The sequence below is a fragment of the Meles meles genome, chromosome 3 (genome assembly GCF_922984935.1).
Source record: "Meles meles chromosome 3, mMelMel3.1 paternal haplotype, whole genome shotgun sequence".
Classification (NCBI taxonomy): Eukaryota; Metazoa; Chordata; class Mammalia; order Carnivora; family Mustelidae; genus Meles; species Meles meles.
In genome coordinates, this window is record NC_060068.1 from 154,592,736 (window position 1) to 154,616,393 (window position 23,658).

Sequence of the window (23,658 nt, forward strand, 5' to 3'; positions counted from 1 at the left end):
CACAGTTTCGCATCTGGGCGGCCGGCCGGGCCTCTGGCGGTCGCCTTCCCGCCTCCTCGCCACGCTGCCGTTTCGTCCTCCGCCTCCCCGCGCCTTACTCGCCTCGGACGGGCGGCGCCCCGGCGGAGGTAACTGCCCGCGGATTGCTGCCGCTCACGACCCCAGCCCCTTCCCAGCCCGGCCCGGCCCGGCCGCCGGCGTCCGCGGGCTCCTCGGCCGCTACTTCCACCCTCGCGTCGTGCCCGCCCGCGACCTCCCTTACCCTCCGCCTCCCGCCGCACCGCGTACCCACGCCCTTCCCTCGCGCTCGGCCCTGCCCAGCCTCCCCGCGTCGTTCTCCCGACGCAGCATCCTCGGGCTGACCGAGACGCGGGAGCTCCCGGGGCCGGGTCGCCCTCGGGCCGGCGTGGGACGACCGCTGCCTGGTGTGCGCCAGACCTTCGGCCCTGGTCTTCCAGCCCCGGGTCGTCCCGGGGGGCGCCGCGGCGAGCACCCCACCCGGGAGAGGGCCGCCCTCCCTACCAAGCCTACGCCGCGGGGTGGGTTGGAAAACCCCGGATCACCCTGGGGCTGATCCAGTGACTTTGGCGAGGTGCTCGTGGGGGACACTTCTTCGACGTTCTTCAGCATCAGTTGAGCACTGAGGAGTAGATGCGGTGTCTTGGGCTCATCTCTGGTGGGAAAAATACAAGTTGAATTATTCTCTGGGAATTGCGTTCGCCAGTGAGTTTTGATTAAAGGTACTTTGTTGGGGTAAGACAACATATTTTCCCTCCTAATCTACTTTGTGAGTTACTGAGTTTTTTATTAATTCTTTCCATTGGCTGATTTTGTTTCGTGATGTTTATTATTATCTGTAGCATTAGGGTTTAAAAAAATTTTTTTTGAAGATTTTTATTTATTTGACACAGAGAAATCACAAGTAAGCAGAGAGGCAGGCAGAGAGAGAGGAGGAAGCAGGCTCCCCGCTGAGCAGAGAGCCTGAGATCATGACCTGAGCCGAAGGCAGAGGTTCAACCCACTGAGCCACCGGGGCGCCCTGTAGCGTTAGGCCTTGACTGTTAGTTCACTTTGAGGCAGAAATAATCTTTGCCATGAGACGGGAGGTGAGAACATCTACTAGAGGTCAAAAGCTGGAAGACCATCCATCATCATCAAATCCTGTAGGACCGTCTTTACACCTTGAGCCATCTTTTTATCCTTTACATTTTAGTTGAAAGGCTATATGACCATTCTCTTGATGTCTTTTATTATTATTTTTTTAAGATTTTATTTACTTGTTAGAGAGAGATAGCAAGAGTGGGGTTAGGTGTAGAGGGCAGAGGGAGAGAGAGAAGCAGACTCCCCGCTGAGCAGGGAGCCAACCCCAGGACCCTGGGATCATAACCTCAGCCAAAGGCTGAATGTTTTGAGCCAGAGCCACCCAGGCGCCCCCTTCTGAAGTATTTTAAAGCAAATACCTGGCATAAATACCTCAGTATATACTGTGTATCTTATACCTAGGAGAGGTAAGCACCCTTAAAAAAAAAACAAACCCAAACCCATAATAGAATTACAAAATACCACCAAAAATAACATTAATTCCTTAATGTTATTTAATACCTTGTCATATTAATTTTCCTTTTTTTGAATTTGAAATTGAGGTTTATGGAAAAATTGCAAAAATAATACTAAAGAACACCTATACTCTTATCCAGTTTGCCCACTTGTTTATTTTTTATTTTTTAAAAGATTTTATTTTATTTTTTATTTATTTGAGAGAGAGTGAGAGAGAGCATGAGAGGGGAGAAGGTCAGAGGGAGAAGGAGACTCCCCATGGAGCTGGGAGCCCGATGCAGGACTCCATCCCAAGGAGTCCAGTATGATGACCTGAGCTGAAGGCAGTCACTTAATCAACTGAGCCACCCAGGCGCCCTCCTCTTGTTTATATTTTACGCATGCCTTTTGCTTCTGTTTATGCATGTGCGCACACCTTGTTTGTTCTGAACTGTTTGAGAGTGGATTGCATGCATCATGCCTCTTTCTGCCTTACTACTCAAGTAGGACGATGTGTATTTCCTAAGAGCAATGATGCTTTTTTTTTAAAGATTTTATTCATTCATTCATTCAGATACTTTTTTATGTAAGCAAGCACATTTATCAAATTCCCCAAATTTAACATTGACATGTTACTTTTATCTGTGCTATTGTCTGTATTTCCAGTTATGTCAAGTGTCACAATAATATCCTTTACAGCTAATTTTCTTTTCTAGTACAAGATACAGTTCAGGATATTTCATTTCATTTCATTGTCTTATATCGTTAAACTTCTTTAACTTCGAATAGTTCTTGAGCCTTTGTTTCTCATGATATTGATATTTTTAAGGGCTAGTAGCCCATTTATATCTAAGTCTTCAATATGAATTAGTTTCCTCATGAATAGAGTTAGGTTTGAAATTTTTGGTTGGAATAGTATATAAATAATGTGTCTTTTTCAAATTATCATAATCAGAGGAGCATAATGTCTCCCTCTTAGAAGTTAAGATGTTAATTTGTTTTCTCCACTATCATTTTTTTGTTCTTTTCACTATTATTTCCCCCTTTTTTGTAAACTAAGTACAGTTGAGCTTTAAAGCATCTGGGGGTTAGGGGTTCCAACCCCCATCCCTATGCAGTTGAAAATCTGCTGACCACAGAAAAACTAAACTACTAATAGCCTACAGTTGGCCATGCCTTACTGATAACAAATATTTAACACATTTGTATGTTGTATGTATTATATGCTGGATTATAATATAGTAAGCTAAAGAAAAGAAAATGGCATTAATAAAATCCTAAGAGAAAATACATTTATAATATTATACCGTATTTATTAAAAAACAAAATCTGTGTATAAGTGTATCCTCATAGTTCAAACCTGTGTTGTTCAAGGGTCAGCTGCAATTGTGGGCCAGTACCTCTAGGTTGTGTAAATATCCTGTACTTTATCAGAATGCTCCCTCTGCCTGGTTTAGCATCTGTTGATGGTTCATCTCTAATCAGTTTTAACTATGACAGTTGCAAAATGGTGATTTTCCACATCTACCCTCAGATCCAGTGAAGCCCTGTTTATTCTTTATTTAATAGATTGTAACCTATTGCTTATCTTTATTTTGATGCTAAGACTGTCTCAAATTTGACTTGTGGGATTTGGCCCATCAGTCTTGGTCGGTCCTTCCTTCCTTCTAGAAAGAAAGTTTCTAGATTATTTATTTATTTGAGAGAGAGAAAGAGAGTGCATGTGCATATGTGCTCACAAGGTCGGGGGAGGGGGAAGAGTGGGGCAGGGAGAGGGAGAGGGAAAGAGTCCCAAGCAGACTCTCCTCAGCATGGAGCCCTAGGTGTGGCTCAATCCCATAACCCCAAGACTCTTGACTTGAGCTGAAACCAAGAGTTGGGTGGTTAACCAACTAAGCCTCCCAGGCACTCCTTGGTCCTGTTTGTTTTTGACATGCCCCCATTATATGTTTGCTTCCTTACTTTGGAATAAGATGTTCCAGGTCCATTTGTTTCCTTCACTATCTCTGCCCTGAAATCAGCTGTTTTTCAAGGTTTCTCTGTCTGAGGAATGATAGTTAGAAACCAAAATCTGGGGGTGCCTGGGTGGCTCAGTCAGTTAAGTATCTGACTTCGGCTCAGGTCATGATCTTGGGCTGCTGGGATCAAGTCCCATGTCGTTGGATTGGGCTTTTGTGCTCAGCAGGGAATCTGTTTCTACTTCTCCCTCTGCCCCTCACCTCACTTGTGGTTTCTCTCTCTCTCTCAAATGAGTAGGTAGGATCTTAAAAAAAAAAAAAAAGAAAGAAAAGAACCCAGAATCTGGGTGCTAGGTTTGCTCATTGCTACTAGAGTGTCATTGTTTCTATAGGCCCATTTAGAAGACAGAACTAGAAATCACGAGTTTTGTTTTTTTTTTTTTAAAGATTTTATTTATTTATTTGACAGACAGAGAGCACACGTAGGCAGAGGCAGGAGGAGAGAGAGGAGGAAGCAGACTCCCTGCTGAGCAGAGAGCCTGATGTGGGGCTCGATCCCAGAACCCTGAGATCATGACCTGAGCCGAAGGCAGAGGCTTTAACCCACTGAGCCACGCAGGCGCGAAATCACAAGTTTTTATACTGACACATCTAGTGTCAGTATAAAAATAGAATATCCTATCCAGCCCTTTAGGGCTCTTCTTCACCTTTCCCCATTCTTTGGTTTCCATTTCTTCTACAATGAAAATGCTGGCTCCCATCCATATATATACACACACACATATTCATTTGCTCACTCCTACAATATACAAAAAATAGTTTCATAATTTCTATACTTTTACCCCCAGTAAAAACAAACCTACTAAGAAGAATTTGAGATTTGTTTGTAGTTCTTTTTATCTTCAGTTTGAGAGCATATAGTCAAAATACTGTATTTAAAAGTTAATTGGGGGCACCTGGGTGGCTCAGTGGGTTAAAGCCTCTGCCTTCGGCTCAGGTCATGATCCCAGGGTCCTGGGATCGAGCCCCACATCGGGCTCTCTGCTCCACAGGGAGCCTGCTTCCTCCTCTCTCTCTGCCTGCCTCTCTGCCTAGTTGTGATTTCTCTCTCTGCTCCACAGGGAGCCTGCTTCCTCCTCTCTCTCTGCCTGCCTCTCTGCCTAGTTGTGATTTCTCTCTGTCAAATAAATAAAAAAAAAAAAAAAAAAAAAAGTTAATTGAATTAATCCTTTTTCTTTTCATTGTGGTTATTTTACTCATTTGAAATATAGTCAGATTTGCTTCTCTTTGTATTAAGTTTTATGTCCCCACCAATTCTTGTTTATTTATTTTTTTTTAAGATTTTATTTATTCACTCGACAGACAGAGATCACAAGCAGGCAGAGAGGCAGGCAGAGAGAGAGGAGGAAACAGGCTCCCCGCAGAGCAGAGAGCCCAATGCGGGGCTCAATCCCAGGGCTCTGGGATCATGACCTGAGCCGAAGGCAGAGGCTTTAACCCACTGAGCCACCCAGGCGCCCCCAATTCTTGTTTATTAATGTAATTCCAAAAGTCAAAACCATACAAAAAGGTGTATTAAGTATCCTCTCCCTAGCCTTTTCACTTTGTTTGCCACACCCACCCCATGGTAGTTAACCTATTTTGTTAATTTTTGTTTCTTTTTACAAAGTTAAATGATGCTTATGTTATTTTCTTTAGCTTACATACAAAGCTGCATACTAGGTATACTCTTTTTTTTTTTTTTTTTTACTTTTTAAAGATTCTATATATTTATTTGACAAAGAGAGAGAGAACAGGAGAGTGAGAATACAAGCAGAGGGAGTGGGAAGGGGGAAGTGTGCTCTCTGCCAAGCTCGGAGCCTGATAATGGGGCTGGATCCCAGGACCCTGGGATCATGACCGAGCCAAAGGCAGACACTTAAGGACTGAGCCAGGCAGGCGCTCCTAGGTATACTCTTTTTTTAAAGTAGACTCCACACCCAAATAAGGCTCAAACTCCATTCTAGAGTGGCTTGTTGTACTAACTGTGCCGGGTAGACACCCCACGTACGCACTTTACTTTTCTCTCTCTTTTTATTAAAGAGTAAGTGAGGCTTGTTATTTATTAAAAAGATTTTATTTGTTAGAGAACAAGTAGAGGAAGCAGCAGGCAGAGGGAGAAGCAGACTACTTGCTGCAGAAGGAGCCAGATGTGGGACTCAATCCCAGGACCTTGGGGTTCTGACCTGAGCCAAAAGCTGATGCCTTAACCGACTGAGCCACCCAGGCATTCCTGCACTTTACTTTTTTTCAATTAACAATATATTTCAGAAATGACAGTGCACAGAGATCTTCCTTCTTTTTTTTTTTTTTAAAGATTTTATTTATTTATTTGGCAGAGAGAGATCACAAGTAGACAGAGAGGCAGGCAGAGAGAGAGAGAGAGGGAAGCAGGCTCGCTGCCGAGCAGAGAGCCCGATGCGGGACTTGATCCCAGGACCCTGAGATCATGACCTGAGCCGAAGGCAGCGGCTTAACCCACTGAGCCACCCAGGTGCCCCATCTTTTTTTTTTTTTTGAGATCTTCCTTACTCTTTTTGGCAGCTGCTGAATATCTATTTCTGTTTTATTTATTTATTTATTTATTAAGATTTTTTTATTTATTTATTTGATAGACAGAGATCACAAGTAGGTAGAGAAGCAGGCAGAGAGAGAGAGGAGGAAGCAGGCTCCCTGCTGAGCAGAGAGCCCAATGCGGGGCTCGATCCCAGAACCCTGGGATCATGACCTGAGCCAAAGGCAGAGGCTTAACCCCCTGAGCCACCCAGGCACCCCCTAACTGGTTTTTTTTTTGTTTTGTTTTGTTTTTAAAGATTTTATTTATTTATTTGACAGAGAGAGATCACAGGTAGATAGAGAGGCAGGCAGAGAGAGAGAGAGGGAAGCAGGCTCCCTGCTGAGCAGAGAGCCCGATGCGGGACTCGATCCCAGGACCTGAGATCATGACCTGAGCTGAAGGCAGCGGCTTAACCCACTGAGCCACCCAGGCGCCCCACCCCCTAACTGTTTTATTTAAATTAAGGTCCAAAAAGATCTTCATATACTACATTTGGTTATTATGTTTCTTGACACTCCCCCCTTATAAATATATATATATGCACATATCTATATATAATACATATATAGCAGTTTCTTCCCCTTCCCCCCTTTTATAAAAGATTTTATTTGTTTCAGAACATGTGTGAGTGGGGAAGTGGCGGGGTGGCGGGGGGAGAAAAAGAATCTCAAGCAGGCTCTCCACTGAGTGTGGAGCCCAACTTGGGGCTCCATCGCACAACCCTGAGATCATGACCAGTGCTGAAATCGAGAGTCAGATGCTTAACTGACTGAGCGACTCAGGTGCCCCTCTCCCTTTAAAGTAACATTTATTTGTTGAAACTGCATCATTTATCCTGTAACATTTTTTACACTCTGAATTTGGTTGATTTTATTCTCCTTGGTGTATTTAATATGTTCCTTTATTTTCTTTATTTCTTGTCAATTGGTGTTTAGAGTCAGATACAGATTAAGGTTCAGTTTTAATTTTTTATCTTTTTAAGAATGTTTCAGTGGTTCCTGGATAGCTCAGTTGATTAAATGTCTTGCCTTTGGCTCAGGTCAGGATCTCAGGGTCCTGGGATCTAGCACGGTGTTGGGCTCCCTGCTCAGTGGGGAGTTTGCGTCTCCCTCTCTTTCTACCCCTCCCCCATCCACTGCTCATTCTCTCTCTCTCTCTCATATCTTAAAAAAAAAAGAATATTTCATAGATAGTTTTGTGTACTTCCCATCTACATAACAACGTATCAGGAGGAATATAATGTCTTTGTCTCATAGTTAGCAATTTTAAGATGGTAGGCCATGTTAGTTCATCTAATAAATTTCTCCGTCTACTTTTACCTAATAGTTTTAGCAACCACTGACACTGTTGACTAGATCTGTTATTTTATTAGGAACTGCAAATGATGCTTTTCTGATGAAATCATTCCTCTTGCATTTGGTTAGCTTTTCTTTAAAAAGATTTATTTATATTAGAGAGGGTGTGTGCACAAGTGAGAAAGGGGTACAGGGAGAGGAAGAGACTTGAAAGCAGGCTCCCTGCTGAGTGCAGAGCCCCAAATCAGAGCTCTGTCCCATGACCCTGAGATCATGACCTGAGCCAAAATCGAAAGTCAGGAATTTGGGGGCGCCTGGGTGGCTCAGTGGGTTAAAGCCTCAGCCTTCAGCTCAGATCATGATCCCAGGGTCCTGGGATCGAGCCCCGCTTGGAGCTCTCTGCTCAGCAGGGAGCCTGCTTCCTCCTCTCTCTCTGCCTGCCTCTCTGCCTACTTGTGATCTCTGTCTGTCAAATAAATAAATAAAATAAATAAATAAAGTCCTTTATGAAAGTCCGGAATTTAACCGACCGAGCTACCCACGCACCTGTGGTTAGCTATTTGTAAAGAATTTCTTTTATTTATTTTTATTTATAGTTTTATTTATATTTAAAGTTTATAAAAATAGTATCTCAAGACATGGTCATTTAGATTATTAGGGTTCTAAGCAATTGAAAAACAGTGTTACAGTATAAAATACGAGGATGTCTAGCATCTTAATAGGTCCCTTTTGCTGTACTTGAATAGTTTTTCTTTTAAAGCTTATTTTATAAAAAAAATTCAGCTACTTTCTTTTTAAAGATGACATTAATCATACCAAATAAATTCAGTGTTTTTGGATTTCATAAACTAAATAGAATTAGGAATATAACATTAAAAAAAAGAAAGAATAAAGCTATGATTGAATACAAGCCATGGCCAAATTACATATGATTTTTCGATTTTAAAAATGAAAAAAATTAATTTGGAACACTCAGAAACTTACAGGAAAATTTCATATACTATATAGTACAAGGATTTTCATAATTCATTTGAGAGTGAATGACAAACTGATCTCTTACCTTGGAATATTTTAGTGTGTATTTTCTGCAAACAAGGACATTACCTACATATATGAAAGATACCCATCAAAATCAGAAAATTAAGATTCATACATTACAACCATATCATCTTCAGTTTCTCTTTCTATTCAAGTTTTTCCAGTTCCCAATATTGTCCTTTATCATGAAAAGATAAAATGTACAATGACTTATTGCAATTCATTTAGTTATCAGGTTTTCCACTTGGGACCAGTCTCTTGATCTTTTTCCCAATTTTCATAACCTTGAAACTTTGAAGATTTCAGATCAGTTATTTTGTAGGATGTCCCTCAATTTGGGTTTGCCTAATACATCCTTGTGATTAGGTTCAGGTTATGTGTCTTTTGAACACATGTCACAGAGACATTTTTCTCATTTTACCTGTTAGGTGACATTCTCCAGTTGATCCATTTTGATAATTTTCATTTTTTTAAAGATTTTATTTATTTATTTGACAGAAAGAGCACAAGCAGGCAGAGTGGCAGGCAGTGGGAGAGAGAGAAGCAGGCTCCCCGCTGAGCAAGGAGCCGGATGCAGGACTGGAGCCGGATGGGGGACTTGGTCCCAGGACTCTGGGATCATGACCTGAGCTGAAGGCAGCCGTTTAACCGACTGAGCCACCGGGTGTCCTAATAATTTTCATTTTGATCACTGGATTAAACGGAGGCTGCCTGGCTTCTTTATAAAGTTACTCTTTTCTTTTTTGCAATTAATGAGTACTTTATAGGGTATTTTTATACTTTGAAACAATGTAAATATACCATTTTAAATAAAATGTTCAATTTTATTTTGATTACTTATTCATAATTATATAGAGTCATGGCTTCTTCTTTTTAAGGTAAGATATTGAGAATACATTTAGTATCTCATATCTCAAATAGCTCAATGAGAGAAGTGTCAAAGTCACAGTATTAAAAAGCATGTGGGATGGGAGATACTGTTGTGGCCAACCTTGGGAAATACAGCCTATGACACTGAGAAAAGCATATTGCATAGAAACTTTATTGTCAAGATCTTTTCCTAGTTTATTTTTATCTTTGTAGTCTGAGAAAAAAACTTGTGAAAAAAAAAGCAAATGCATTTTGCCTGTTTGATGTTATCTTGATTATACGAGATACTAAATGCATTCTCAGTATCTTACCTTAAAAAGTGAGTGAATTTGAGATGATGGAAAAGCAATTTACTATGTGAACATTCTAAATTAGGATCATCAGTAAATCTTTTGGGCTATTTATTATTATTGTAATTTTTTTACAGCGTCCTTTTATTATTATTGTAATTTTTTTACAGCTTCCTGTGCACTGTTTACTTAATTGGTCATTGTTACCTTGACAAGCATGGAGATAAGATTAGAAGTTTTGACATCAACAAGTATCAAGCAGAAAAGGCCTTGGCCAAGAGTCTCCTGGTTAGGACAGGTAGGTTTTTCTTTCTTCATATAGTACCAGCTGTAATAATATGTTAAATGTATACTTTGCCTCTAAGATAGAATGTTCTCTGGTCTTAAACCACCGTATTTAGAAGAATCATCTGCTCACAGAACAGGATTTTTTTGTGGATTTTTCTTTTTCTTTCTTCCTTTTTTTTTTTATGGTGAGAAAGTTAGCTTTTCCAGAAAGTTAAATGGTTTGTCTAAAAGAAATTACTTTCAAAAAAAATTTTTCGTCTTACTACATTTAAGGTTGAAATGGCGTATATCAAGGGGAGTTTTTTTGTTGTTTGTTTGTTTTAAAGATTTTATTTCTTTATTTGAGAGAGAGAATGAGAGAGAGAGAGCACATGAGAAGAGGGAGGGTCAGAGGGAGAAGCAGACTCCCTGCCAATCAGGGAGCCTGATGTGGGACTCAGTCCTGGCACTTCAGGGTCATGACCTGAGCCGAAGGCCGTCGCTTAACCAGCTGAGCCACCCAGGCACCCGGGGAGCTGTTTTTTATTTTTATTTTTTAAGATTTTATTTATTTGAGAGAGAGAACATGAGCAGGGGGAGGGAGAGAGAGAAAGAGAGAGAGAGGAAGATTCAGACTCCCTGCCGAGCATGGAGCATGACTTGGGGCCCAATCCCAGGATCCCAAAATCATGACCCGAGCTGAAGTCTGACACTTACTGACTAAACCACCCAGGTGCCCCTCAAAGGGAGCTTTTTTTTTTTTTTAAGATTTTATTTATTTATTGGACAGACAGAGATCACAAGTAGGCATAGAGGCAGGCAGAGACAGAGAGAGGGGGAAGCAGGCTCCCCACTGAGCAGACAGCCTGATTCAGGGCTTGATCACAGGACCTTGGGATCATGACCTAAGCTGAAGGCAGAGGCTTTAACCCACTGAGTACCCAGGTGTCCCCAAAGTGAGCTTTTTAATGAAAAATGTTAATTTAAATATAATTAACTAATGATGTTATATTGATTTCAGGTGTATAACATATTCTACAGTTCTGTGCATTAATTGTTGCGCCTCACAATTAGTCACCATCTGTCACCATATAATACTGTTACAATGTTATTTAGTACATACCCAATGCTATACTTTTCATCTCTGTAACTTATTTATGACTGGAACTCTGTACCTTTTAATCCCCTTCAACAATTTTGCCCATCTCCCCACTTATCTCACCTCTGGGAAAGTCCACCTTGTGCTCTGTCTCTCTCTCTGACAAATAAATAAATAAAATCTTAAAAAAAAAAAAATCCAGGAACGCCTGGGTGGCTCAGTCTGTTAAGTGGCTGCCTTCAACTCAGGTCAGGATCCCAGCATCCTGGGATAGAGTCCCACATCAGTCACCTTGCTTGGTGAGGAGCCTGCTTCTCCCTCTGCTTGGTGCTTCCCCTGCTTGTTCTTGCTCTCTCTCTCTCTCTGACAAATAAATAAATAAAATCTTAAAAAAATAAAATAAAATCCAGTAGTGGAATTAGTGGATCACATGGTATTTGTATTTTTAATTTTTTGAGGAAATTCCATACTATTTTCCACAGTGGCTGCACCAATTTATATTTCTACCAACAGTGCACAAGAGTCCATTTTTCTTCATATTCTTGCCACTTGTTATTTCTGGTTTTTTTTTTTGTTTTTTTTTTTAAGATTTTATTTGTAAATAATCTCTACACCCAGCATAGGGCTCAAACTCACAACGGGAGACCAAGAGTTGCATATTCTACTGACTGAGCCAGCCAGGTGCCCCTTTTGTCTTTTTTTTTTTTTTTCTTTAAAGATTTTGGTTATTTATTAAAGAGGGAAAACCATCAGGGAGAGGGGCAGAGGGAGAGCCAGAAAATTTCAAGCAGACTCCCTGCTGAGCATAGAGCCCAAAGTGGGGCTTGAACTCAGGACCATGAGATCATGACCTGAGCTGAAACCAAGAGTCAGACGCTTGATTGACCATGCAGGTGGTCCCCTTCTTTTTGATTCTAGTTATGCTGACAGGTGTTAAGTGATATATTTCAGTGTGATTTTGATTTGCACTTCCCTGATGATTAGTGATTTTGAGCATCTTTTCATGCATCTGTTGGCCATCTATATGTCTTTTGTAGAAAAATGTCTATTCAGGTCCTCTGCCCATTTTTTAATTGGATTATTTGAGGGTTTTTTTTGGTGTACAGTTGTATAATTTCTTTATATACTTTGGATTTTAACCTCTTACCAGATCTATCATTTGCAAATGTCTTTTTCCGTTCAGCAGATTGCCTTTTTGTTTTGTTGATGGTTTCTTCCTGCGTGGTGCAAAAGCTTTTTTGTGTAACCAAAAGAGAATATTTAATCTTCTGAACCTTTCTTTACTGGAACAGTCAGTGAAGTGTTTCCTCCCATTGTGATTTGCATGAGTACTCAATAAAAGTGCCTCTTAGAATTTAGAATAAAGATGGGCCAGAATATACCAGCAATCCAGGAACACCATTCACATTTTCCTTAGGGAAAATTGGAAGACCTATAAAATCCTCTTAGAATATGTAATAATTATGAAAATTTAAAAATTTGGTTTTATTATCATTCCTGTGGGAAATTACATTGTTAACTTCCTCTAGAACAGTGTCTCTTGAATTTTCTAGTGGTTCAGGGTCATCTGATGCCCAACCCAGGACTTGAACTCACAACCCTGAGATTAAGACCTGAGTTGAGATTGAGTCAGATGCCTAGCCAACTGAGCCACTCAGCCGCCTCTTTAGCTGGTGATCTTTTTAAAAACAAGTGTTGGGCCCCACTCTTGGAATTCCTGATTGAGTAGGTCTGGGTGGAGAGTGTTGGTTAGGTAGTACTTTGAAAACCACTGCCCTAAAATATATGAAAACAAGGTTCATTCAAAACAGCATGCTTTTTCTAGATAATAAAAAATAATCAGAGCCTAGGGTTTATAAATTTCAGAAGCCATATCTGTTTTAATCTGGGTAAATAATTTAAAAACTTGCCCATACTACTTTTCAAATTGATGAAATTAAACAACACATAACTCAATTTTGGCTAGCAGAATTGGAAGACACTTCTATAATTTTAAAAATCAAAAAGATTTAGATGCAAACATTAGGTTATTCTACCTAGTGATTCTTCTTTTTTTTTTTTTTTAAGATTATTTATTTATTTATTTCAAAGACAAAGATCACAAGTCAGACAGAGATCACAAGTAGTCAGGGAGGCAGACAGAGAGAGATCATGGATCATGACCTGAGCCGAAGGCAGAGGCTTTAATCCACTGAGCCACCCAGGCACCCTCCTACCTAGTAATTCTATTAAGAAATATTTTAAGACAGGGGCACCTGGGTGGCTCAGTGGGTTAAAGCCTCTGCCTTCAGCTCAGGTCAGGATCCCAGGATCCTGGGATCGAGCCCCGCATCGGGCTCTCTGCTCAGCAGGGAGCCTGCTCCTCCCTCTCTCTCTGCCTGCCTCTCTGCCTACTTGTGATCTGTCTGTAAAATAAATAAATAAAATCTTTAAAAAAAAATATTTTAAGACAGAATGAAAAAAATCTCCAAGTTACCTAATACTTTTATTATAATATCATAATATATAATATTCATAATACAATAATAATTTTATTATTTGTGGTACAAGTGTATAATCTTTCTTGAATGTTACTTTATTTTCCTTTCTGGGATTATTTAGGTTAGAGGTTGAATGAACTTCTGGTATCTTTTAAGTCTCACATGTTTCTTCTCTTAGGAAAATGAAGCTGTCTTTCTTTTGGATGATAAATTCATAAATGAAATTAATTTGCTATCAGGAAGAACAAAGAAGAAAATTCCTTGTCTGCAGCCTTTACTGAAGGATGTTATTGTCCTAACAACATCCAGCAATGGTTAAGTAGTACTAATATTTTCAAAAGGCTAGATTAATTGTGTTTGTTCATAATTTGGGGAAATATCAAGGGAAATATTAGATTATAAGTTTTGTATTTCCTTTTTGGAAACAGATGCCTGGCTGGCTGGGGTACTCACTACAGGGGAGCTTTTTCTTTGGAACAAGGATCAAGATTGCTTGAAAACTATACAGACAACTGAAGAGCCTAAGAAAATGATTCAAGCTGCAGTAGGTAGGAGTTTTTTATTTGCTTAAATTGGTTTACTTGGTAAATAGAAAGAAAAGAAGATGAAACATTTTCCTATTACTATTTTAAAAATATATCTCTGTATGTGTGCATATATATATCTGTATATAGAGAGAATACATACATATCTATGTTTTCTTATATATGAATTTTTTTGGTGGTGTTTATCTGTGATACTTAGATTTATCTTGAAGAAAAGTCTGGCCTAACATATCTGATAACAGTGGGTTCCTTGGGTGTCTGGGTGGCTCAGTTGTTAAGCATCTGCCTTCGGCTCAGGTCATGATCCCAGGGTCCTGGGATCGATCCCCACATCAGGCTCCCTGCTCAGCGGGAAGCTTTTTTCTCCCTCTCCTACTTCCCCTGCTTGTTTTCCCTCTCTTGCTGTGTCTCTTTCTGTCAAATAAATAGGTACAACCTTAAAAACAACAACATTGGGTTCCTAAAATCACATAACAGATACATGATAAATGTTACTATTATTTGTAAATTTTAGTTTATTGGTAGTGCCTTAGTTTTATCCTGAATGGAAGCATCATTTAGGTTTCTTATTGTCAGAAGAGATAAATTATGTACTTTCTGGGAAGAATTCAGACTTCAGAAGTTTAATTGACTTTTTTTTTTTTTTTTTTTAAGCGAGCTCCTTGAGACTGTACTTGTATGTATCTGGAAATGGGAAAAGAGTTCTGCTTATAACTCCTTCTGGATGCATATTTCTTTGGGAATATTTGGAATTCAAGAATATCTTCTCTTCTAAAAGCCCTTCATTGGTAGGCCAGTGGTCCCAGATCATACCTGAAGAAGCAGTTCTTTTGCCATCTAATGAAGATAAAGAAGCTGTAGTGCATGCTGTTTTTATAAAAAATGAGGTAAAATCCAAATCAGACAGGGTGCTACAGGAGTTGAGATCTCTGACTCTAAGAACAGACACTCTTTGTGAAGCTACTGAGCAGAGTGTGTAAAGCACTATTATATAGCTTTAGTCATCATTAATTGTCAGAGTAATTATGAAGTTATTGTAGAAAAAATATTTTTACATTTCTTGGTTATATTTTTAAGAATGCTTATTAAAAATGGTTTGAACTCCACCAAAAAAACTATTAGAACTGACAAATGAATTCAGTAAAGTCATAGGATATGAGGTGATTATATAGAAATCTGTTGCATTTCTCTACACTAGAAATGATGTAGCAAAAAGAGAAATTAGGAAAACAATTTCATTTATAATTGTACCAAAAAGAATAAAATACCTAGGAATAAACTTAACCAAGGAGGTGAAGGATCTGTACTCTGAAAACTTTTTAAAACATTGATTAAAGAAGTTGAAGATGACACAAACAAATGGAAAGATATTCCATGCCCATTAAGTGGGAGAACGAGTTTTGTTGAAATGTCCATGCTACCCAGTCTACAGATTTAATGCAATCCCTATCAACATACCAACATTTTTCAAAGAACTAAAACAAATAAACTCCAATTTGTACAGAGCACAAAAGATCCCGAGCAGCCAAAGCAGTCTTGGAAAAGAAGAACAAAGCTGGAGGTGATCAAAACAGTACAGTGCAGGCACAAAAATAGGCACATGGAACAGAATAGAGAACCCAGAAGTAAACCCATGCATACATGGTTAGTTAGTCTATGAGGAAGGAAGCAAGAATATATAGTGGGGGAAAAGACAGTCTCTTCAGCAAATGCTGCTGAAAAAACTGGACCATTTTCTTTTTTTTAAAGATTTTATTTATTTATTTGACAGACAGAGATCACAAGTTGGCAGAGAGGCAGGCAGAGAGAGAGGAGGAAGCAGGCTCCCTGCTGAGCAGAGAGCCCGATGCAGGACTTGATCCCAGGACCCTGGGATCATGATCCGAGCCGAAGGCAGAGGCTTTAACCCACTGAGCCACCCAGGCGCCCCTGCACCATTTTCTTAAACCACAAAAAAATGAACTCAAAATGGATTAAAGACCTAAGTGAGACCTGCAACCATAAAATTCCTATAAGAAAGCATAAGCAGTAATTTCTTTGATATCAGCTTTAGAAACATTTTCCTAGATGTATCTTCTCTGGCAAAGGAAACAACTATTGGAAATACACAAAAATAAAAAGCTTATGCACAGGGAAGGAGGAAGGCATCAACAAAACAGAAAGGGAGTTTATTGAACTAGAGAAGATATTTGCAAATATTTCTGTTAAAGGGTTAATATCCAAAGTATACAAAAAACTTACACAACTCAACACCAAAACCCCACAAATAATCCAATTAAAAAATGGGCAGAGGACCTGAATAGACATTTCTCTACAGAAGACATACAGTTGGCCTCAATTGCATGAAAAATTGCTCATCATCACTAATCATCAGGGAAGTGCAAACCAAAATTATACTGAGATATATCACCCGATGCCTGTCAATGACTAGTATCAAAAAGACAAGATAGAACACGTGTTTGACAAGGATGTGGAGAAAAGAATCTTCATGTACTGTTGGTGGGAATATAAATTGGTACAGCCACTGTGGAAAACAGTATGGAGTTTCCTCAAAAAATTAAAAAATAGAAATATCATGTGATCCACTAATTCCACAACTGGATATTTACCCAAAGAAAACAAAAACACTAATTCAAAAAGACATATGTACCTCTTTGTTTATTGCAGCACTATTATTTATAGTAGCCAAACTATGGTAGCAACCCAGTGTCCATCAATAAGTGAGTGGATAGGGGCGCCTGGGTGGCACAGTCGTTGAGCGTCTGCCTTTGGCTCAGGTCATGATCCCAGGCTCCTGGGTCCTGGGATTGAGCCCCGCATCGGGCTCCCAGCTCAGCGGGAAGCCTGATTCTCCCTCTCCCACTCCCACTGCTTGTGTTTCCTCTCTTGCTGTCTCTCTGTTTCAAATAAATAAATAAACCTTAAAAAAATAGGTAAGTGGATAAAGAAGTGGTATATATACATATATATATATATATATATATATATATATATATATATATATAAATGGAATATTACTCAGTGATAAAAAAGAATGAGCTCTTGCCATTTGTGATGACATGGATGAACCTAGAGGGTATAATACCAAGGGAAATAAGTCAGAGGACAAGTACCATGACTTCACTTACATATTGAATCTAAAAATCAAAATGAACAAACAAAAGCAACAAAATAGATTCTTAAATACAGAGAACAACTGGTGGTTGGTTACAAGAGGGGAGTGGGTGAGACGTGGGTGAGGGATAGGTGAAATAGGTAAAGGGATTAAGAGCACACTTAACCTTGATGAACACTGAGAAATGTGTAGAATTGTTGAATCATTATATTGTACACTCAAGAGTAATACAAACACTGTAAACTAAGTTAAAAAATGGTTTAAGTTAGAGCTTCCTTTTTCTTTTTTTTTTTTTTTTTTTAAAGATTTTATTTATTTATTTGACAGAGAGAGAGATCACAAGTAGGCAGGGAGGCAGGCAGAGAGAGAGGAGGAAGCAGGCTCCCTGCGGAGCAGAGAGCCCGATGCGGGGCTAGATCCCAGGACCCTGGGATCATGACCTGAGCTGAAGGCAGCGGCTCAATCCACTGAGCCACCCAGGCGCCCCAGAGCTTCCTTTTTCTTTCCCTAGTTTCACTTTTCCCTAGGTTTAAAATTTTATTTGCTTATTTTTTTAAGACTTTTATTTATTTATTTGGCAGAGAGAGACCATGAGAGAGCACAAGCAGGGGGAGTGGGAGAGGGAGAATCAGGCCCCCCCCCCAGCAGAGAGCCTGATGTGGGGCTCGATCCCAGGACGCTGGGATCATGACCTGAGCTGAAGGGCAGATTAACAACTGAGCCACCCAGGCGTCCCTAAAATTTTATTTATTTTTATTTATTTATTTGAGTATAGTTGACACAGTGTTACATTAGTTATAGGTATACATAATGGTGATTCAACAACACTTTATGTTGTTTTTATGCTGTGATTACCACAAGTATCTGTCACCATCTGTCACTATGCAAAACTATTACAGTACCATTGATGATATACCCCATGCTCTACCTTTTATTCCCATGACTCCTTACACATAAATAGAAGCCTGTACCTCCCACTCCCCTTCACCCATTTTGCCCATCCCCCTCCTTCCTCCCCTTTGGCAACCAACAGTTTGTTCTCTATTTATAGGTCTGATTCTGTACTTTTCCTTGGTTTTAAAATCTAATTAGTTTAATAATTTAAAAAGCAAGAATTGGTGATATTAAGTAAGACATTTAATTTCCAAGAAAGAACATATTCATTAACTAAAAATCATTATAAATAGCTACATGCATTCCTTGTATGTATGGACCAACAGTTTGTTACCCAATCCACTATTGTTAAAAATTGAAACAAGATGGGATTGGGAGGGAGACAAACCATAAATGACTCTTAATCTCACAAAACAAACTGGGGGTTGCTGGGGGGAGGTGGGATTGGGAGAGGGGGAGGGGGCTATGGACATTGGGGAGGGGAGGCGAACCATAAGAGACTATGGACTCTGAAAAACAACCTGAGGGTTTTGAAGGGTCAGGGGTGGGAGGTTGGGGGAACAGGTGGTGGGTAATAGGGAGGGCACGGTTTGCATGGAGCACTGGGTGTTGTGCAAAAACAATGAATACTGTTATGCTGAAAAAAATAAATAAAATGGGGAAAAAAATTGCATTTTGAAATTTTATTTTCCTCTATCATCCTCCACTGTAGAGGTAGTGCCCTAATTTAAATAATGTATAACTATAAGATAAGAGAAAAATACGTAAGAATATATAAGAATCTTTCCAGTAATAGTCACAGTAAATGGCAGTGTTTGCTTGGGACATGCCTCTGGCTCAGAAATAAATGACTTACTCATTCTTTTAAAATTACTTTTTCTCTAGCCGAATGTTAAGAATAAAAATACAAACGAGATTTCCATATTTTATTTTATTTATGATGAGGAATGTATGTTCTATATATGTTGGTTAATTTTCAGATGAATTATATACTAAAGCTTATTAAATTTATCTACAGTTATTTGGAGATTGCTGCTTGTGTTCATTTACTTTTTATTCTGGAGAATGTCTGAAGTTGACATTTCTAGCAATTCGGTGGCATGAAAATGTATTTACACCTATAAGGTAAGGCAAAGATTCCCTTCTTCCTTGTTTTTTATCCCTTTTACAGCAGTATTTTTCTTCCATAAAAACATAGTAAGATTAGTTAAATGGAATGTGAATTTGAACTTCTGAGATTTACAAAGCTGTTCTTCCCATAAATACTACTTTGCTATTTTAGTTTTCATTTTAAATGTTTACTCTAGGGGCGCCTGGGTGGCTCAGAACTTAAGTGTCTGCCTTCGGCTCAGGTCATGATCCCAGAGTTCTGGGATCTAGCCCCACATGGAACCCTGCATCAGGCTCCCTGCTCATCGAGAAGCCTGCTTCTCCCTCTCCCACTCCCCCTGCTTGTGTTCCCTCTCTCCCTGTTTCTCTTTCTGTCAAGTAATTAAAAAAAAAAAGTTTACTCTAGAAGGTTTTTCTTGTTTTTATTTTGTTTCCTTTCTTGGAATTGAGAACATGTAAAGGTAAGAAAGTCTGTGATAGAGATAGCTATTTTGAAAAATAATTCAATTGAATTTTAAAGGGACATAACTTGAATTTAGTACTGTAACTTTTAAATGCTCAAGTACTTTTTAAATTAAAAAATAGTTTTATTGGGGTGCCTGAGTGGCTCAGTATGTTAATCATCTGACTTCTGCTTAAGTCATGATCCCGGGGTCCTAGGATGGAGTCCTGTATCCCGGGGAAATCTCTGCTCAGTGGGGAGTTTCCTTCTCCCTCTGCCTCTGCCTCTATCCCCACTCATGTGCTTTCTCTCTCTTTGTCTTTCTGTCTCTCAAATAAATGAATTAAAAAATGTATTAAAAACAGTTTCATTTAGGGGTACCTGGCTGACTCTGTCACAAGAGCATGCCACCCTTGATCTTGGGGTCATTAGTTTGAGCCCATGTCAGGGATAGGGATTACTTAAATAAAATAAATAAATAAAAATAAATAAAAAGTTTTATTTATTCTAAAAAGCCCAGTAATATACAGAGTGCATTAAAAGCATAGAATGCCTAAGTAGGATTTAGTAAAATAGTGGGGTTTTTTTACTTATTTTCTTCATTTTCATATGCTAATAGTACTTTATTCAAGTATAATTTATATAAAGTAAAATGAATAGATCTTAAGTGTATAACGAGATGGATTTTGATAAATATGTGTACAACCATCCTCATATCAAATATAGAACATTGCCACTATTTTATTTAATTTTTATTTAATTTTAAATTTTTTGTATGAAAGCTTCACACCCAGCATGGAACCCAAGGTAGGTCTTGAACTCCAGAGTTGCAGCCTCTACCAACTCAGCCAGACAGGCACCCCAGCGGCAAAATCATTGGCACTATTTAAAAAATCCCTTCTTCTCTACCTATTTAATTTCTGTAAAAATGTTTATAATAATGTAGAAATACGTGTCACCTAAATCATCAAAACAAATGTGTTTGGGGTTGACTATGGAACATTCCTTTACTAACAAAATGCTGATAGTGAATTTAACTAGCAACTGCTCTTTGTGCCGTGGATGAAACTTCTGAACAGTAGCTAAGGGGGCCCCTAATATTTGTGCACATGTAGGAATTTAGTTGGACTCTTAAGTTTTTTGTGATGAACTAAATATTAATTTAAAAGTTACCGTATTTTCTATTTCAATGATTTCATTGCTTTCTTAGTTCATTGCCATACCGTGTTCACTGGGCACAACAAAACTGCCTTCTGTGCAATCTGGTTCCTAAATGTGAAGCAGTGAAGTCAAGAGGAGCTCTACTATCTGCCTTTTCAAGAGATGGTGTTGCCTTGGCAGTAACTCTTAATCAGAAAGACCCAAAGGTCAGTAAATGTAATCTGTCTTGGAAGTGACCTATAAAAGACTTTAGTCCAGTTTGGAGTTCCTTGTTTTTTTAATACTACTTTATGTTTTTAAATTGGTGATTTCTGGTCCAATTTAACGTTGTGGATTGGTAAAGTTGTTTAAACTAACTGCTGTAATTCCAAAACTTGGCCTTGAGAAGTGAAAAAAGGGTAGCAAAAAGGAAGAAAAAAGGACAAAGTAGTAACTGATAGCCTTAAAATATAGTTTAAAAAGTGAGGAGTTTTAGTTTTCAGTATTGTTTTTCAGCTGGGAAAAACTTCCAAGATCGTTTATTTATACAATAATAGTCTCTAGGTCTCTAGAATTCTTTTTTAAAAAGATTTTATTTATTTATTTGAGAGAGAGAAAGCATGAGAGGGGAGAAGCAGAGGAAGAAGCAGACTTCCTGCCCAGCCGGGAGCCCGATGCCGACTTGAACTGAAAGCAGTTGCTTAGTCAACTGAGCCACCCAGGTGCCTCTAGGTCTCTAGAATTAAAAGTAATGATTAAAGTGAAATAATTTAATGGCTTTGTTGTCTTTTTTTTTTTCCTTTCTAGGCAACTCAGGTATTGTTTATAAACACACTGAATTTTGTTACTCTCTGTGGTAGCCTGAGAGGATGTAGTAATAAGAATCCTGCGGTCCCAGCTACACTTACCAGGTAAGAACTCTTGTGTTTCTACATAGTGTTTTGATTTTCCAATGGTTTGATAAGTTTAAGGCTCCGATAATTCAAAAGCTATCTAAATAGATATTTTGATAGATAATGCAATTTACTTTCAGCATTTGTACTTGATAATGTCTAAAAATTGCTTTATTAAGGAAAATCCTACTTTAAGAAAGGGTCTCAGTAAGGTAGAAGATAATGAACATATTTTCTTTTCTCCTTTTTCTCCTGTGTTGTCTCAGGAGGAGTAGGATTACAACTGGGTAGGGAAATAATTGAGCTTAATTAGAGACCAAAATGAAATAGCCTGGACTGGGAAAACCATTATATACCTAGGGAGGCTGAGGTATTAGCTTTTTAAACAAAGTTGGTGTGCTTTGCATATGGATTAATTTTGAATGGCACATGAGCCACTACCAGATTTTCTCTTGGACTTCTGTAATTTCCTTTTCTAAACACTTTTCTGTGCTGTTCTCTGAATTTCCAAAGCTTTTAGTCTATCTAGCCTTGTCTCTGCATTTTCTTTCCCTCTTCAAAAGTTCTTTTCTAAAGGTATTACTCATTCTTACACCTGAAATTATTATAACACCATGTCTCAACTATACTTTAATAAGGTATTACTAGTCTCAGTTGCAGTGGTCTGCTTGACTTAGAATCTCTGTCATAATTTACATGAGGAGCTACTTTTTGTTTTCATGAAAGATTAATATTACCAGATAGTTAAGGAGTAGAAAGGATCACTTTGGGAGGAGGAAGTCTGCTGCTCATGGAACTCTAGCAAGCTGCAGAGAGGATAGGTGGGGTATTGACCTTTAAATCTGTCAGTGGATTTTAGTTGTAGACACTAATGTAGCGTAGACACAATATGATTAAAGCTATTCTAATTAAAATGTGAGTAACCAAAAGACAACTCTTTTAGGGAGTATTTTCATCTTATTTGCTTATGTATCTGTGAATTTCTAGTTGATATGTTGCATGGTATACGTATTTATGAGCAAACATCTTTGTTTCTTACCTTTTTCCTGGGAAGTAAAATACACAAAATGTATGTGGTAGTTGTCTACTGTTCATTCTTTTCCCCTTATTTTTGGAGTGTTTCACCCTTGGCCATTTTAAATTGTGAAAGACACTATAGAGAGTCCTTTCTAAACATACTGTCTTGCTTTTTCTAGGTCCTACTGGGTGGGTGATATCAGCTGGACTCATGATAGTCTTTTTCTGGCTTGTATGTTAAAACGTGGCTCCCTGGTTTTATTGACCTGTCAAGGTGAATTGGTAACATTAATTACATTTGGTTGCTCCATAGAATTTGGGCCGGCAGAATTTATTCCTTTTCACCCTCTAATAACATATAGGTGAGACATTTGAATTGTTATAATTTGTTTACAGAAGGTTTTCTTCTTTGGTATTACTTTACCATGTATTTTGTAAAAAATAATTTTGTCTTTCACATTGTCTTATTCTTTCTTTGCGTCTGTCATCTCAATACCTGTTTCTTATTTATAGTTTTCTTCTATTTCTTTTTGTTGCTTAATCCTGGTGAAAATTTGACATTGTGAATATGTAAGTATAAGTTATTTAAATATTCAGTAACACTAAAACATTTATCTTCTTTTATGTAAAAGTTCAAAAAAGTATGATATGTCTTTCATTGTTTTAAAAGAAGAATACTTAAATAAATTAGTGACTCAAACTTAACTTGGCAAATGGATTTATCTTTTTTTTACCCCAAAGGGAAAAAAGGAAAATGTTGTGGGAAATGGATAGAAGACTTTAGAATTTAGTCATATTTTAATTTTTAATTGTGGGGTGGGGTAGCAGTTTGGAGTTAGATGAAAATTCAAATCTTGGTTCTACTTATTAGTTGCGTGACTTTGGGTAAGTTATACTTTAAGCCTCTGTTCTTTTACTGTGAAAAGAAGAAGACTCGTTGAAGTAAAATAATAAATAGTAATAAATTGCTTAGCACAGTTTCAATATAAAGTAAGTGCTCAGTAAATATTTGTTGTTATTGATGTTGATATTAGATATGACTGGACATGTATACACAGGTATTTACAATACAA

At 38.5% G+C, this 23,658-nt stretch overlaps 1 protein-coding gene across 9 annotated transcripts in view; it reads left to right on the forward strand.

Annotated features, from left to right (window-relative positions):
* The window catches only part of CPLANE1 (ciliogenesis and planar polarity effector complex subunit 1), a 148,158-nt gene continuing 124,500 nt past the window's right edge, over window positions 1–23,658 (forward strand). For 8 of the 9 annotated variants that reach the window (XM_045999165.1, XM_045999168.1, XM_045999171.1 and 5 more), the window contains exons 1-9: window positions 615–740; window positions 9,754–9,881; window positions 13,608–13,743; window positions 13,858–13,977; window positions 14,629–14,861; window positions 19,002–19,108; window positions 20,746–20,902; window positions 21,483–21,586; window positions 22,765–22,947. In XM_045999165.1, the coding sequence (XP_045855121.1) occupies window positions 9,801–9,881; window positions 13,608–13,743; window positions 13,858–13,977; window positions 14,629–14,861; window positions 19,002–19,108; window positions 20,746–20,902; window positions 21,483–21,586; window positions 22,765–22,947 (1,121 nt within the window). In that variant the 5' untranslated portion in view covers window positions 615–740; window positions 9,754–9,800. Of the gene's footprint in view, window positions 129–614; window positions 741–9,753; window positions 9,882–13,607; window positions 13,744–13,857; window positions 13,978–14,628; window positions 14,862–19,001; window positions 19,109–20,745; window positions 20,903–21,482; window positions 21,587–22,764; window positions 22,948–23,658 lie in introns of those variants that run through there. The other variant, XM_045999166.1, reaches the window with a different exon arrangement.